Source organism: Phoenix dactylifera, chromosome 2 (genome assembly GCF_051530095.1).
Source record: "Phoenix dactylifera cultivar Ajwa chromosome 2, Ajwa_hap1_PhDact_Kaust_v1.1, whole genome shotgun sequence".
Taxonomy (NCBI): Eukaryota; Viridiplantae; Streptophyta; class Magnoliopsida; order Arecales; family Arecaceae; genus Phoenix; species Phoenix dactylifera.
In genome coordinates, this window is record NC_143191.1 from 44,335,001 (window position 1) to 44,353,311 (window position 18,311).

At 39.2% G+C, this 18,311-nt stretch overlaps 2 protein-coding genes across 4 annotated transcripts in view; one reads left to right on the forward strand and one right to left on the reverse strand.

Moving 5' to 3' along the window:
* Positions 1–1,971, reverse strand: part of LOC120106191 (phototropic-responsive NPH3 family protein NPY1) — a 6,868-nt gene extending 4,897 nt beyond the window's left edge. The window contains exon 1 of the mRNA XM_039119101.3: positions 1,611–1,971. Coding sequence (XP_038975029.3) covers positions 1,611–1,672 — 62 coding nt within the window. The 5' untranslated portion in view covers positions 1,673–1,971. The remainder of the gene's footprint in view (positions 1–1,610) is intronic.
* A 13,775-nt stretch (positions 1,972–15,746) lies between these two features.
* The window catches only part of ABCC13 (multidrug resistance-associated protein 11), a 45,579-nt gene continuing 43,014 nt past the window's right edge, over positions 15,747–18,311 (forward strand). For 2 of the 3 annotated variants that reach the window (XM_008805482.5, XM_008805483.5), the window contains exons 1-5: positions 15,747–15,863; positions 16,236–16,276; positions 16,396–16,480; positions 16,975–17,139; positions 17,231–17,362. In XM_008805482.5, the coding sequence (XP_008803704.4) occupies positions 15,834–15,863; positions 16,236–16,276; positions 16,396–16,480; positions 16,975–17,139; positions 17,231–17,362 (453 nt within the window). In that variant the 5' untranslated portion in view covers positions 15,747–15,833. Of the gene's footprint in view, positions 15,864–16,235; positions 16,277–16,395; positions 16,548–16,974; positions 17,140–17,230; positions 17,363–18,311 lie in introns of those variants that run through there. The other variant, XM_088716561.2, reaches the window with a different exon arrangement.

Genomic DNA, 18,311 nt, shown 5'->3' on the forward strand with positions numbered 1-18,311 from the left:
TTGTATGTATCACCAGTTCATTGAGTATAATAATGGGAGGCCTAACTTCTAGTACCTCTGATTTCACTTTTTTTTTTAAAAAAAAGATCCACAACTATGAAAACAGCTAAATCAGGTAGCGGCATATGTGAACTACTTACTGATGGAAAGCCAGCAAATTAGCAGTCGCTTGAGTTCTTGATTTACAAAAGAACTGCTGTATCTAGTTCTAGAAAGATGTTTGAGAAAGGTGTTGGAAAAGACTACTTCGCTTTATTTGATTTGAGAAAGATGATCGAGAATGATGTTGTCATGTGAACCACTGTCATGCCCGTCCAGTGAATGATTTGGCATTTCTTTCATACAGTCTCAGTAAATGGGTCTCCGAGCAATATCTAATCTGCTCTCGATAGGACACATTGTGTAACACCAAATTATTGGCTTCAAGACCAAGATGCACTTCTGTTTTTAACTCCCAAACCTTAGTTTTAACATCACAACCATTACGTAAATGTCAAGCTCCTATTCAGATCAGTGTTGCTCTGTCAAATTATGTTCGCGCACTTCATATATCGGCACTACTTGTGCACTCTTCTATCACAAGAAAATCACCTCTCAGTCATGTTCTTACAATTATTCTATCATTCATCCTTACGTATGCAGCATTGCAGCAGCTCAAACAGTGGAAACATGCAAGAAACATCTGCTCCTGCTTCCCAAGAAACCAATCTGGATCAGGCTTGTGACCAAGAAATATCAAGGGGCAGAGAAAAGAAGTGGAGAATGCAAAGGGGAGTAGCTTAGCGGCTAGTCAGTGGGGAAAGAGGATCTGCCTATCTTTTATAATGCTTTCATCTCTACCATACCAAGTTACAAACACAAAAGACCAGAGAAATGGCAAGCACGGACCAATTCGTCTTGGAAAAATTTAGGTCCTAAAAGAGACAGCAGACAGGAACAAGAGGATTTTCCAGCACCACAAATATTCAAGAAAGTAGCGGCGGACAGAATACAAGGTGGCAAAGAACTCTTCATCAAGTCTAGCCAGATTCGAAATTTCAAAAGCACCTACTCTTCCACTTTGATGAGATATATTGGATTGCAAAGTCTCTCCTTTTCTTATTTTCCGCGCCTTTTTTTTGTAAAGAAAATCCCATTTTTCAAAAACATTTAGTAAAATCCATGGAGCAAGAAGCCATAGAAAACAGGGAGCAACAGCAATGTGCTCTCTGTTTCATGGCCACCTCCCATAGAGAGAACTGTTTGAATCTAAAAACTCCGTATAATTAACCGAAAGAACACCCCTGCGACCAGGAACGGAAAAAACAGTGCCTCTCCCATCCCGAGCAAAGCAGCATAACCACAGAAGAAGGGGGAAAAAAAACTAGTTGTATTGCTTGCATTTCACCCTAACTCTAACCCCATAATCTTAAAAGCGAAATGTTCTAAGAGAATTAAATAACACATGCAGCATTTTAGATATACTAGTTACAGAAAAAAAGAAAACGTTAGAAATCAAAACGACCAAGCAATAGCTAAATCTCATTCAAAAAATTATTTTTATTTTAAAGAATCCACCATGCGGGAAGAAAGAGCAGAGATCAAAGAACAAGCACATAACCAAGCCTCACCTGTCGTTGCTCCCGTCCGACTGGAATGCTTCAGGCTTCGATCCCAGCTTCATAAACTTCATCTCTTCCCCTTACTCAAACCCCCACCCCCCAATCCCTCACCTCACTTCCTCTCAAGCCCACTCCACCATACCGCTCTTCACCGTCCACTTAAATCCCTGTTTCCCCGCGTCCGTACGCCGGCCAAGGCCAAGGCTCCCTCCTAGCCCTCGCTTCTCAGCTCTTTCCTCCTCCTAGCACTTAAAACGCAACAGGGCAAGGAAGCGGAATTAATTGCTCGCTACCGCGACCTCTGTGTCTCTCTTCTCTAATCTTCTTGTCTCGGAGATGATGACCTCCTTGTCGTCGTCGTGGTCGTTGTAGTTGAGAGTCATAAAGAGGGGGGAGGGTGGTGAACTTATCGCATCGTGTTATGATGATGGTTTATCTCGCTGCCTTGCTTCCTCTATTATTTTTTTTTCTTTTTTTCTTTTGTTATATCAATTATCGTTATTATGGTTGGTTGTTTCGCTGCTGCATGCCTGCTTGTTTTTCTCGCATCCAAGAAGAGTAGGATTTTGCGGGAAGCCGTGCGCCCAGAGAGACAGAAAGAGACGTCGCTTTCGGTGGTGCGGCGCTTCTCTCTCCTTCTCTCACTCACTCTCAATGAAAATCTACGGCGGTGGGATGTTGGATCGGCCGGAAGTGGGGGACCAGGATGATTTCCTGCCGCTAACTTTTTAAAATATTACATTTTTCTTATCCTGGAATGTTTACATATTGCCCTAGATTAATGTTTCTACACTGCTACACGCTAAAGGATAAATGTGACGTCAAAAATAAAAATTTTATTTCCATTTTTCAGATTTTTGACAGTAAAAAATATATTATGTTTATTTTTTAAAACAATAATCTCTCCAGCGTCACCACCAACTGTAATATCTTCTTGCACCACCAGATCTCCACTGAGAATAAGAATAAGAAATCCACAGGAGCGACTTCTAAGGGAACAACAACGAGGGGATGCTCTCATTCTCAAAGGATGTCAGGCTAAGAAAGTGTGGCCAACGACTGAGGCAACACCAAGAGGAGATGCTTGATCATGTTCAGACCGGGAGCCATGGCTTCTCCGGACGATACCAGCGTTGCTTGCTGGATTTCCGCCTCCGATGCCTCCATGTACTCTAGCCTCATCACCCCACCCGACACTCCGCTGCTCCAGATAGCCATCTCCGACGATGGTGACACCCAGATCCACTATCCCGGCAAGGTCAGATCCCTAATCCAAAAGAAGGATTCCACCCCATGGCCCTCCTCACCTGCTCCTAGTTCGCCATCTTGATGCTCGAGAAAGTTGCAGCCAAGCACAGCTCATGTGACGTATTCGTCGGCGCCGACCACGATCTATGGGTAGAACTCACGGAGGATCTTCCAGCCGGCAGTGATAGAGTTGAGCAGGTGGAAGGGAAGGAAGAAGTTGACGGAATGGAGGAAGGGGTAGGCGAGAGGTGCGACGGACGGCAACGCTCTCCACGCCAGCGGTGAAAATTATTCACTTCCATGTTTTTAAAAAATCATAAAAAAATATTTAAAAAATAAAAATAAAGTAATTAAATATTTTTATATTAAATTCTACATTTTTTTTAAAAAAAATATCAAATAGGCTCTACATAATTAATCCGTGCTGGTGTAAGATGCAGGTCCAGTTCTGACTCCTTGCTTGCTGAGCCCCAATCAAGTCTCTGTTCACGTTGGCTTTTGATCGAATTTATACTCAACATACTCAGGTGTACCAACCAAAAGAATTGACTTGATATGGGATTATATCCTCAACATACTTCAGCTAGGCTTCCATCCTATGTTTCGCTGGAAAAAAAAACTTTCAAGATTTAGATTTCATTTTTTGAGTTTCTTTTTTTTCCTTCTAAATGGATTATTTGTTGAGGTCTAATTAGGTTAGTCATTGATTTATGATGTCAATACTTAATCCAGTTATAAATTTAATCTTGATACGGAACCCATGGCCAGCTTACATTGAGCAGTTGACAAAATTGGGTTGTATACAGATTGAATCTTAATCCACCCAATTCACATGCAAGCTTGCTATTATTCTGGAGTTTGCCCACCTTAACAATTCATGATGGGTGCATTTCTTTTATTGTTCATTATAATAATTTAAAATTGCACTAAGAAAAGTCACTTGTCTGCTGTAAAGCTTTTCTGTTGTTCCATCATTTAGGACATCAGTACTACTCCAAAAGATTGCCACAATGCACCATAATTGAATTTTTTGAATGTTTTTTTCTGAGCTTTTACTGTATTTCTTATTTCGATATTTTATTGACACAATCTCATAAGATATCTCTATCTGGACCACTAGACTAATAATACATATATTCTGTTTGTTTTTATTTGGTGAAAAATAGGAGAGGAGGAGGGATGAATCCACCCGCATAGCAGCCCTCACTGGACCTTCTTCCACCAGAGAATGTTCGATGCGGGTCGCAAGTTTCCACGTGCCCTTTTTGACCCATGGGCTTCCTTCACGGGGATCAACACCCACGTGTGAGTACGTCATCTCAGCACCACCGAGGCTACCAGCAGACCAATAAACCCTCCCAGTCCACGTATCCGAGCAGGGAGCATATAGTCTCCTCAATTTAATCGACGCCCGCGCGTTTCGAACTCGGAACCATGGGGTTAGAAGTAAGGTCTAGTTCCACTGAGCTACCACCTCAGTGGCTTCATTTTCTTTTGTACTTATCAATGCGCTACAATAAACAATTTTAATATATTTTAAAATTAGAGATGGGAAAATGTGATGATGATAAATTGAGTATTTTGAGGGACAAATATGCTTTTATATTCACAAAATCTTCCATAATATTCCTAGCCATCTCAATCACAAGACAAATAGTCTATCGTGAGCATTCTGCTTCATTCCTAGTCAATGCACTGTAATGGACAAAACCAATTCATCCGAAGGCCAAGAATAGAGAAAATGATGATAATGAGCAGTTAGGTATTCCGAGCAACCAATATGTTTTTGTAATTTCTTTCACAAAGTCTTCCATAATAGTTCCACCTGAAGCACGAAAAATAATGCCGCGCATGTTGGTATTCCATTTGTATTCTGTCCCCATCCTTGCACCTTGATGATTAAAAAAGCACATTTAAATTTCAGGGATGGACCCAAAAAAAAGAATATGATGGTCATAAATTGGTGTTTACTTCTACTAACTTTATTTTTGCTACTAGAAAGAAGATTAATACTAACTAAATATTCTACAGTATTTTTTTTAATATATTAAATAGTAGTCAACTAGGAGCGTTCGCAGCTACATTCGCTACATGTTATATCTTTTAAGAGGTCAAAATACGAAAATGAACCATGCTCACTTACTAATTATACTGGATCTTTTTTGTGGAAATAAATATTTTTTCTGAATTTTTAGATATTTTATATTATAATTTCTAAAAAAAAATAGATTAATAAATTTGATTTATTTAAAAAAATTCAAGCACATTTGGATGAGAACCCTCACATACGTAGGGGAACCAACCCACAATTTTTTGCTACCAAAATTGACGTCGCACAATTCAAGGCTGCATCAACAAAAATCAGACAAGCACAGTAAGCCCGAGCCGCTACCACCAATGAAAGGAGTGGGCCGCAAATGAGGCCACCCAGTCAGCCGCGTTGTTCGCTTTTTTATAGACATGTGTAGCCCACGAGAGACCATCATCGTCTAAGAGTCTGCGAACATCGCATAGCAACAGGCTCGAAGGTGAATCTTTCTTCGTGCGAAAGATGCCAACCCGATACCTGTACCCTACGGGCCCGGCAGTGGCATGCATCGTTGTGAGCTTTGTTAATGGGAGGACCGGAAGTTAATTGATTTGTTAATTGGCAGTAGGGGGATTGGATTTGAACAACCATTATTCTGAGCTCACCATCTATAGTTCCAATCATAGTTCTTGATTGTAGGAATCATCTTCCTCATGCCAAACCCGGTGAGAATCTCATCATCATGAAAAACTACAAGAAAATTTGTGCTAATTGGTGCCACATCAATTTCCTACTAAACTTTTAGTGCAGAGACACTGTTCAGCACATGCTGACCTGCCTGCTATCAGCGAATCATCGCATCGTCCATGAACCCTTGGAGGTGATTAGGAACATGAAATGAAGCTTAGTGTACTGCAGGCTGATCGGTATTTTTTGTATTGTTTTGTGGAGCGTGGCTTCATGAGAGAATGACCGGTCTCTTTGGCCCTATCAGATGAAGTCAAACATAGCCTACTGATCTAGATCTAAATAATTAAAATATGTTAGAATTTCTGAAGCATGTGAGTGGCATTACTTTCCACTAAAATTATTTGAACAGCATACTTTACCGTTATTCTCTTTTTTGGTCCAACTTCTGCAACCCGACGCAAAAATATGACATAAAATAAAGAGATTATCTACCTTGTTAAATGGAGCCTGACTATGCTGGTACTCATCATTCTCAGTTGTCTTCTCTTGCACAATCTCGCTGCTGCAATCCAAAAATTTCAGACAAGAACTGCAACTTCTGGTATCTCACGCTATTCGGATGTGATCAAATTGATTATTTCAATACAGGACTTTTGGTTTTCTCTATTTTCTCTGTTTTATATATATATATATATATATATATATATATATATATATATATATATATATATATATATATATATAAAGGGCAGAAAGGGGTGGGAAGAACCTCACCCGCATAGCAACTTCCACTGGGCCCCCTCTTTGCTAGAGAATGTTCGATACAGATAGACATGTTTTACTCATATCCTTCTTATCCGCGGAGGAGCCTTACTAATATGGCAGCCCCTTTCACGTGTGAGTACGTTACATGCACCAGCACCATCTAAGTACCGGCAGACAGATGGTGACTCCATTGGGCAAACCATGCGGAAGGCATCTGGTCTCCGCATTTAATCGATGCCTGCGCATTTCGAACCTGAGCCACTTCAGTGGAATCTTAACCCCGTTCCAACCGTGCTACCACCTCGATGATCTCATATTACTTCTCTATAATCTAATCTGTTAACTCTTTGTAACTTTTTTTCTTCTTCTTTTGTAATTATTTCTATATTTCGATAAAAACTGAGCGGCTGTTTTACTGGCCGGCCTCCTGTATTATAAAAAAAAATTATGGGGCACCTGTGGTTGCTAGAAGTCGGAAGATGCCTTTAGAAGTTACGTGCATGCATTTGAAAGGAGAAGAAAAAGTACCTACATCCCAACGAAACAAAAATAGCCTCCCTCTTTATACAAACTTGCATCAAGAATACGTATCACATGAAGGGTAGACTTTATCCATACGCGTGTAAGAATTAACCATTATCTAATAAATAGAGACATTCCACCGCTAAAGTCACATCATTGAGGCTCCTTTCATAATATCATTTTCATACCTCTCGGTTTGCAAATTCGAATCAAACAGCCTATTCCTGACTAACTAGTGTCTGCTCCTACCGGTGCAATGTAGTTTTCATCGGCTCGTTTGGTCCTCAAGTGAACAGGTTCAAATTGCATCAGGTGTAAAAAGGGGGGCAAAGTACACAGGGAAGTATTGTTGTTAGGTAAATTGTTAGGCATTCACATAGTTATGTCAGGAGATATAACCGATTGATACAATTGCCTCCTTATATACCCAACCCACGCCTAGAGGCCCCATTACTTCTGGTCCTCTTGCAGTGATCTTGTCTAATTTATATTATAAATGCACAAGTATACCTTCACTTACACTTCTGTCTTGGTGCAAGCTGCTCCGTCATGACTTGAAGGTTACGAATCTAAAAACAGGAACAATCTTTTCATACCTAAGGTAAGACTCTGTAGATCTATGCCCTTTTCTTAAGTTGTAAGGTGAAGCAAGATTAATGGCAAAATACTTGACTAGGTTATTCTCAAAATCGTGTACTTGAGCAGAACCTCAACTACTCTCCGGGGTTAACTGCATTTGGCGAATATTAGGAAGAGCATTTGAGTGCTTTTTTCAGTAGATATCGCATATGTTTCTCTTTAAGTAGATGATAGTAAAGAACTGGTCAATATTTCTGCTCTAACTTATTAAACAGTTTCGATTCAAACCCCTGATTTCATTAAATGCAAGAGGATATACCACTAAGTGCTTGAATATACTCGCTTCTGCGAAATGAAATGTCATCATCCAAAAACGAATTTCTTTCAGCATTGATCTTGTGCTGGACCCCTTCTCTTGGTGATTATTTTAAACAGTTGGACTCGAAGATTGTGTGTTTGTGCAGTAAAGGTACAAGTTTGTGGGCATAATAATCGTTGTGATGATTTACGACAATGTCATTAATAAAACATATACAATTATGGACCCCACGAGATTAGCATCGTAAACAGTAACCAACAAGTTTCACTCATTTTGTCAAAAGATTTGACTGAATTATATTAGTCTGGATGTAGTCCAACATGATTCATCAAGCCCCTTTCTCCTCCATGAAAGTTAATTATAGGATAATGCCGTAATTGACTTAGTCATACATATCATGCAGACTCCAACCAGACCCAATATTTGTCTAAATTCCTCATGTAGACCTAAACCCTTCCCAATGATTTACATGCAGCGGGACCTTTCTGACTTTAGTAAATCAAATTTAGATCCAAGAATATTGGTTGTTTTCTAATTTATTAACCGGGTATATGGAGATAGACAACTCGGTCAAAAAAAAAAACCCTAAGGAGTCTAAAATGAGTTGATATTAATATATATATATATATAAATAATAGTACAATGAACCAGGTTGCATGTCATAAAAGCAAAGGCCATCCAAATGATTTAGGTGGATTTTTTGAATTAAATTTTAAATTTTAGATTTTTAATATGTGGTTTGATATGAAGCTGAGATGAAGTTATGGAAACGCTTTCCTCTATCCGTCCTCCTAACTTGGTTCTAATCTTTTTCCAATGGCACGGAAGCCTGGACGGTATAAACGTGGGCATGGCATGCAACTCCCCCAAGCTTCTTTTCAGACTTCCCAACGCCAAAACAACCCGGGTCTCAACGCCATCCGAGGCCGTATTCGAGTGGTCCGCGGTTCCAGAGTCTTAAGACCTTCGTTTTTTGGGCAATTCGATGCATAGGGAGGGATGCAGTACGCTGTGCGTGCCATCTGGGAAACCGGGTCGACTGAACCAGCTCGAATTGCTCAGGCACGGGTTCTGTCTTGCTGGCTAATCGTGCTCGGAGTTTTCATCATTTCAAGTCGCAAGGTTTTAATCTTGCAGCTCACAGTTTTGCTCCATTATCCCAGGCTGTATGAAACGTTATATTTTCTAAGATTGTGGTCAATGATATCATACATCCATGCAATTTTTTCATCTTTCCTTTACAACCTTAAATGTGTTTCTTTATCACAACAAGACCAGTGCTGTAGATTGGCAATTAACCACTTCTTTTTTGGACCCTCTCAAAATGCAAATTTTAGAGCTGCAAATTATTTTCTAGACTGACTCACTCATTTGTACATCTGCTTTAGAAAGCCTTACTTCGACTTCATTCTCCTCTGGGCTATTCCCCTATCCCTGATGCCACTTATATTGGTTGCTGCGAACATAGACTAGATCTTGAATCCTTCCTAAGATGATGGTATACCCACTCTTATCCTTAAAAGAGTTCTACTCTTCCAACATTATTCCATAGTTTTGAATTCTCTTATTGGCTAATTTGCATCATGTAAGCCATTTAGGCCAAGTCCGGCAGAGAGAGAAGGATATCAATCTTTTAAATACATAGATGACCTATATATCCATGTTATGTTTTTTAATTTTAATTTTAATTTTTGCAAGGAGACCTATCCATCTTAATTAGATGCGCTTGAGGCCTAAGCATTTTATAAGGTTTTCAACATCTTTGTATCTAGTTTTGCCCACTGTAGACTTACTGGCAATAGTCATGCCATGCAGGGGACCATCAATATGCGGCCACTACGTTGGATGTCAACAAAATATGGTTTATTCAGTACCAAGCAGGATCCAACACCTCCTGTTAGCCCCACTTGATCATGAGGTTGCAAAACATCACATTTAAAGACATGAATACAATGATACAACAAAGCAATTTGCGCGGGTGAGCATCCACGAGCTTTGATGCATTCCAGAATGCATGCAGACCTGCCTAATTGTGTCCTTGGATAATTTAAGACTGCATTGCTCATGCACCTGACCACACTCATGAACCCTACTTCATGTTGCCAAACCAACAAAGTAGGCAAGTGGTTGGCAATTCTACAGGTGTCATCCGAGAAAAGCAAACAAACAAACAGGTAGAAAGCTGAGGTTTGAAACAAGACCACCATCACCGAAGCATGCCTTCCTTGGGTCACTCTCTACATGAAAAGGAAGAAAAGGATAGGGAGCTAAAAGGTTGAACAGAGAGGAAGGATCCTTAACCACTGGAGAGGGCAGGAGAGCCTAGTTTATGGGTACACAATTGTTAGTTCACACGTAATGGCTTCATCCGGACCACTTTGGATGCAACGAACTGTTGCATGATAAAGCCTTTTTTCCTTTTTTTTCTTCTTTCACCACCCTTTTGACCTATAGTTGAATGATTGAATAGTTTGTCTCGGAATATATGTATGTCCCAAATTGAAAGGGATCAGGATCAGTATTAATGCCAGTAGCCTATTAACTATGGCCTATGCAAGGGAAAAGGGAATGACAAGTTGGAAGGAGAAAAAGAGATGAGCATGCATGGATTCCATTATCATGCAGCCGCTTTTCCTAGTCACCTTTGGAAAATACTATGTCATGCAACAAATGATAAGTTCAAGGATTAATATGCAGGACCGAGGCATCGAGTACATGACTCTTTCTGGCGTAAGGTGGCAACTACTAATTATATCTCCATCCAGAAATTATATGGACTTTTTCTTTGATGCAAAATATTATAAGGACCTGTATATCGATATCAAAGTGACTACGTGCAAGCAAAGCAAACCAAGTAGCATCTATCTAATCCATGTCGAAACTATAGTATATATACAAGGCGTGACTTGTATCCACCCGGTTACAGGATTGGACATTATATATAGCTACTGGCCTATTTGGTAAGCTGGAGTTTATGTTTTAACTGGAAAAAATAAAAATCAAGATAGCGTGCAGCCTCTGGGACAAGCCATTAGCTTGTTGGAATCACTGCACCTGCATGTGTTTGATTGTGATACATATAATGGGATACTGAAACTTGCTGAAAAAAACCGAGGTGAGCAGAGATCTTGAAAGCTCATTTGAATGAGTTGGCCTAACTACCAGGAAATGTGATGATTTCTTAGGTATCGAAGAATTAAGGATAGTTCGTAATTAAAAGTTACTCATTCACTTCTCATCAATTGACCCTGCAACTTACCAAACGATCGACATCGACGTAGCCCTTCGATCGCACTATAACGGTGCAAATGCTAATAGAACGCTCCATTTCATTCTCGAATCTTGTTTAACATAACTAACCACAGTAAAAACTAGTACAAGTGGCTCATTTCTTTGTGTTCTTATGCATTTTATGCTGTTAGAGTCCCACTCATATCTACATTGTTGTTTGTACGTATCATTGCGTCTCTTCCCGTGAGATTCTCCCAAAAAGATGCTCTCGAGTCACCTGTGGTACCTCTTCTTTTATTTAGGGGTATCAACCAAGAAGAAAGTGTTTAGAAAAATTGATCATGGCTAAGAATGTCATGCCGAGTATATATGATCAAAACATGGCCCCAACTGAGCTGGACCCGGGCCGAGAGAGAGAGAGAGAGAGAGAGAGAGAGAGAATCAAGTGGCAATGTGGCATGCATTCATGGCGTGAGGTGTTACTTATGATATTGCCATATGAACTCATGGGTCCAAAGTTTCAACCGAGTACTAGATTGATGGAATGATGGGCAATCATGCATCTCCATCTGCCAAGGAAAGTTGTGAGTGGATTATAAAAAACAAAAGGGCTTGCTTTTCTTGTGATGCTTCCTAGTTATCATGAGCTTTTTGAGGACCACACAACTCCTCCCTTTCTCATTATTAGATCTATGCACATAAGGAAACCCTACATATTTTTTCATTAGGTATATTGGATGCATGACTCCAACAGGACACCACCCTTGCCGTGTCTTAAAAGCTGCTAATATAGGGGTGCAACATGAGCTGGTTTATCTAAACCTAATCCCACCAGAACTTTAATCCGGTCTGAGTCAGGCCATCATATTTAACTTAGGCCACACTTGGGTTGCGCATGTCAGCAAATCTTAGTCAGGTTTCACTTGAAGTCCCAAGCAACAAGATTGAAAGCAACTTCATCAAATTTATATAACAACGCTTCGACCACCTCGAGAGAATTTGAATAACATATAAGCCAATCAGCCCTAAGCATGGTCCAAATTATAACATGAATTTGTAAATGGTGATTAAAACTCCATGATTGACAATTTTGGATTTAGTTCAGGGTTGGGCTTTGGTTGCTACATTTATTTTTGGGCCGGACTTAGTGGCTTGCTGGCTTGCTGATTCTACACAAGGCTTGCATCCTTTTATTGGTTATGTTAATGAAATCTTGCAAGGGAGCCAAATCATTAACCCATCTGAGGTAAAAATGGGTTCGTAGCCTGAACCATTTAGAAGGTGGTCATTCATGAGCACCATCAGGAACAGGGCTGCGGTCTGTAAGAAGGTTAGGTCCAATCTTGGCCCTCGGATTACAGCACAATTGGTGCCGGTGTCTTTTGACTCATCCACTCAGTAGGCTAGCTCATGGCTCTTCTCCGCTATAATCTAATTGCATGAAATAAACCGCGAATTGGATCCATTTTGGTTTGATTGGGTAAGTTTTGGTTCTAGCATAGCATCCTCAAAAACAAAAATATTTTTTTCCATTGCGTCGTATATCCATTCTAGTATGGGACTTGTAAGTTAATTCATGGTTACATTTTCTAGCTACATGTCAAGTATAGGTTGGATTTCGATATACGCGGAACTAATATATATCCCGCTTAATACAAAGGATATGATTTTTTTAAAAAAAATATTTTTAAAATGCAATATAGCAGTGTAACAAATTATAATAAATAGAAAGATTTAATAGTCAAACTTTATTGCACATGAAACAATAAATTTTAATTATAACCAACTAGAAACTTCCGTCATTAAACCTATGTCATTAACAAGTTCTAATATAGTATGTTTTTCTTTTCTAATTATTTTTTAAATGTAGTATGAGATTGTAACAAGTTCTAATAGATATAAGACTAGCCAAATTTCTATTATACATTAAGTAATTAACTCTAATGATGGCCGAATATATCAATTTTAGTAATGCAACTAATTATAATAAATAGAAAATTTCAATAGCTAAATTTTTGTTATATTATATGAATGAGTAATTAAAAATTATTATTTATAGCTTCTAATTGATTAGTACATGATTTTTATTTTAATATAGAATGTGAGAAGGATTTAAATCCTGTCATATTAATTTTCTTACGGTGAGTGGAGAGCTGAGCATAAACAAAACCTTAATTTTAGTATTAACGGAATAGATGATAGCTGTAAGCCATCACGAGGCCCTTGATCAGGCTTTCAAGGCGAGGACCTGTCTCAATCTGGCCTACCTTTGACAATCAAATACAGCCCAAAGGCCTTGGTCACAAAAACCGAGGCCATATGAAACGATAATGTTAACCCGACTTGACTTCAAAGCATGATCCAAGAGGATGGGGTTCATGCCTCTCGCTCGAATATCACTGGGTCGGATCAGAGCCCCCCAGCCTCAAAATTTTCAACATGCTTGGCCTTAAGACCATGGACATAGGACACTAGAAGCATGTGTTTGATTCGCAGCTAAAATTGAAATGACCATATTTTTCGATACATTTAGTTCATGATCAAAATAAAAATTCGAATCAGTTTGAAGATTTGGAGCATTTCTCATTCTTTCCAAAAATCGAAATGAAAATGAGACTCTTCTTAAACAAAAGGTTGGAATGGAAGACTTATTTCCATTTCCATTTCAAAGTCCAACCTTTTCTGCCAAACATACTTTAGAATTTTTTTCAAACAGCCATATCATTCTGTGGACGCTAGATCTCGGCCACCCAAGTCACATCTAAGCTCTAATTCTAAATTAAGCTCTATGGGTATGACTTGGGCATTGGAAATCAAATAGGCCAATCCCCCAACAGCTAAGATGGTGCAGGTTTCCACTGATCTAATGCGAGCTGCAAACTATTGGATTTGGGCCTGTGTGTCTCCACCTCCTGCCACTCAAGCTCCACTCATTCCATATCACTTCTAAATGGTGTTAAGTTTATGCCTCCTTCATCTTATTCTGATATTATTCTTTTATGTATTAAATTGAAAGAATATTTATCACAACCATCTATCAAATGCTTCATTCTCTTGGACAAAACAAGTGCATTATATGTGCCAAATACTTGATCTTAACCCCAACCCGTTCTCCTCGCCATCGGATGTCTCCTGATTGCAATTCTTGAAATAGCACAAGTTTGGAGACTTGTCATCACTGATCAGGATCTTTTTAGCAATCTTTCATTGATCAAAACATACTGCATTGTCTGTTTAATGAGGTTGGTTCTGCCTCGTTGATGTTCACATAATGACAGTGAGAAGCAAGGGAAAAAAGTAATAAAAGCCATATAAAATTATTTAGAAAAACTTTATTAATACAATAATACATTAACAAGGCTTCATTTTCTAGAGCATTTTCAACTGTTGGATTGTGCTCTAGTAAAGCCTAGGCTCAATTCTTCCAATTTAGGAATGGTCTAGTAGACACGCAATAATTTTAGGATCGATAATTTTAAAAATTTTAATGCTCAAGATGAAGCTTAATAAAACATTCTGAGCAGTTAAGTTTATGTATCTTTAAAAGTTTCCAACGAGCTAACTAGAGGAACCATAAAACGGAACACATGGCCTTAAGAGAACTATATTTTTTCGGGTGACGTTTGGTATCCCAAAAGGAATCGCTGAGGTGATCCTCAATATGGGATAATTTGATCCATAATGATCTACGATCATTACATTTGGTATGATTATGTTCTCGTGATTAAAGATCTCCAAATATTCATGAGTAACTTGTTTGATAGTCTATAGAAATCCAAGATCATTGATTATATAATACCAAAATTATCCTTACTTAATCATATAAAAATAAATTAAAATAAATTATTAATTTTATTTTTTATATTAATTATTATATATTTTATAAAAATATATTTATTCAGTTTATAAATTATCAGTCCGAAATTCATGCCACATAATTTTTCTCAAAAAAGAAATTCATGCTATATAATTTATGCATCCAGGCATAAATCATGCACGCATCACAATATTTAATATGAGTCGCATGTTTCCAATCACCGAAACTAAAAGAAATATCTCTTTCAAGAAGAAGAAGCCTCAACAGAATCCACTCCTCTGGATGGCAAAACTCTTGGCCGTGCACCCTCGACAGGCAGCCGTCAAGCCAAGTGCTTCTCTGACTCGGAGGATACCTTTCTTTACCGACCGCTTATAGACCGCCCCCATCAACTCCCCCATATATCAACATGGTCCAAGGAAAACTCGACCGTTTATCGATGTTCAATTCTTGAGGCTGTACGGAAAATAGGCGGCTTCGACCTTCCAGGGGAATTTGAATGGGGTCACATACCTCTCTTTTTCCTGCTTACGTCGACGAGCTTTCGCATGCGAATCTCGCTTGAGCCCTTTCTCGGTTGACCGCAACCCATCCTTCCCCAAGCCAAGCTATACGTCCGCATATAAGTAATATACGAAACACGGTCGTTCGTACGAGTTAACTATGCTAATCCATCCAGACCGCTCGTTATATAGCGTCATTCTAAAGAAGCCACAACGCTTTATCATGACGCTAACATAGTCGGTTGATCCTTCTCCCGGATACATAAATTTATGCACACGATAAGAAGAGACACCGAGCAGCATAGCCCCAGCGGTCCCAAGAACCAGACTCTCGACCTATTTAAGGAAAAGCCACTCCAAGAACCCGAAATTACCAAGCCGGCCCTCCCCGTCGCCCATCTTCTTGTTTCGGGCTCCCTTATAAGCCTCCCCAACACCCCCCCCCCCCCCCCCCTCCCCTTCACTCTCAGTCTCTCCTCGTCTCTTCGCTCACTGTTCATCTCCTCCTCCTCGGCTCCTCCTCCCTTCTATGGACGTCATATGCCCTAAAACTCCCATCGTAAGTCCTTTATTCTCTTCATTTTTTGGATTTGAATCCTTTTTGTTCTTCTTTTTTCTTGCATTTTTTTCCTTTTCTTCGCTGTTCTGGTGTCTTATCTTTGATTTGTGAAACTCGATTTCCCCTTCTTTTATCGGTAGTTTTTTGATCCGTTCCAAGAGCTGTTGCAGTTCTTGGTCTCCTTTTTCTCGAATTCTTTTTCTCGGTAGTTTCTTGGAAGCATAGGTCATGATCCAGAGCTTGTTCTCTGCCTGATATGTTTATTTCCGTCGTTTTGATCTTCTTGCGGTTTATGTAACCCTAATTCTTCGCCAAAATAGGCTTCTTCAAATTCTTGATTTCTTTGCTAATGGCTTTCGTTTTGGTTTGCAGGTGTGGGATGGGAAAAGCTTCACGCCCTGCTTCGAGAATATATATCCTTTTTGGGTTCTTAGTGTCTTGATTCATGCCTTATGCCTCTGTAAATAGATTAACGTGATATTCTTGCTTCTTTTTCTTGTTCGAGAATCTTTTTTTCCATAACTTACTGCACAGTATTAGGCTTTGGAGCAAATATGATCACTGTAGCTGCGGTCGTAGTTCTTGGAGTAAATAAAAGGAACGCTACAACAACCAGGGTAACTTCTAATGGGCACTTGGTTCCCTTGTCGCTCCTAGAATCCTAGCTTTGCTCTCTTATCTGCGGTACTCCCTCTTTAATATATGTTTTCTCTGTATTTCTTTTTCTTTTCTTTGTTCTCTTTGAGCTGTTGTCAGCTCTTCTTTTGGCTAGGATTTTCTGAATTTTGCTCCTCTTACTAATGTTTTAGTTCTTTTCTCTCAACGTAGTGTCTTTCATTGCCTTACCCTTTTGTCGTTGTGGTCACCATTCTATTTGTGTCTGTGCGAGTCTTTATCATTGATTTGATCTGATTTCTCTTTGTTCTCTCATTTTTGTATTGTTTGGACTTTTGACTAGTGTTCAAGTCCTATGTCATCTTTTGATTTCTTCATTACGACTCTGGAATTGAGGGGCTTGGAGCTTCTTTCTTTTATCTTCTGTGATATATGTCTTCTTTTCTTTCTTTTTTTTTCTTTTTTCCAGTGCTCATAATTTTCATATTTTCTGCAGAACATCAGGATAGGCCTTTTGGGAAAGGTGTTTTTACACATTCTACCTGCTTTTGGAGCATGCCTTTCTTTCTATGAAATGTTTTTACTTATGAAGAGCAGCCTTGAAGGACATAATGTTGAGTATCATGATTGGCTTTTCAGATGCTCTCAGTTTGCTTCATGGGTAAGCTGTCTGATCACTACCTGTCTCTGGACAAACACAAATTTTTCTTTGCTCAAATCCTGGCATACATTGTGTATGTGTACCTGTGCAGATGACCATTTTGCTAGTCTCAAACTTCAGTTACTGGTTTCATGTATTTTGCAATCCTATCTTATGCTTTTGGTGGATTTTGAAGCCTGTTCTGGAGATCCCTCTTTTGCTCACGAAGTTCTCATCCCTAGAGGTATTATGTAATCTGTGCTTGCATAACCTTTGTAAGCTTTGGGATTAACAATATGAATTCCTCTTTCTTCTGTCAATATACTGTTCATATGAAGAGAAATTGCCGATATTATACATTTACGTTCCATAGCCACAACATTGTCTGGTGATGTAGCTATGCTGACAAATGCAGTATATTGTGGATTCTTGTATAAAAGTTAGTCATAACCAAGGTAGGGCGTACCGGTACTGAATCAGTACCACTGGTTCGGCATTCTGTAGGCTTTTTTCTTGGAATTCTCTCTCTTTTCCAACTTTTTATATGAATTTAAGTCTAATTTGATATTTTTTTGTTGTCTTCTTCATATTTTTTTCATATTTTTTGATGTTTCTATGATCCTGGTTTAAGTTAGATGAGCATCCTTTTGTTTTAAAAATAATACAATCATAAAATGAACAATGTAAAAGATGTTCAAATCAAGATACAATCAATTACATACTTGTAAAGCACTCTTGGATATCTAAAATTGGGTCGAATGATGATGCTTATCGTAGATATCCAGATCATCAGCATAATAAGAAGGCAGATCAACCCACCTCTCTAACCAAGCAGTGTTGTAGTCTTGTAGGCTTAATCCCTGAGGAATGCGCGCCGGGTTATAAGAACTCTCAGATATCTCGCTGAAGCTCTACCTCTGAGAGGTGTCCTCTTGCTGATAATATGGCTATGGAGGAGCCCATCCAAATATGCCGACAGCAAAATCCGACCTGTGAGACTCTTCGGGTTGTATAGGATAGTAGCCATCGGAAGATGACTTCGATGCACCCTGTCCATAGGCTGCCTGAGGCTGCGAATAATAGGATCCAGTATACGACTCGGAACTTGATATATCTATGGATCCTACTCCAAATGCGAGGTCATTTGCAGCTGCATCCTGTCCTCCTAAACGACCTCGAGGAGTCCGTCTTCT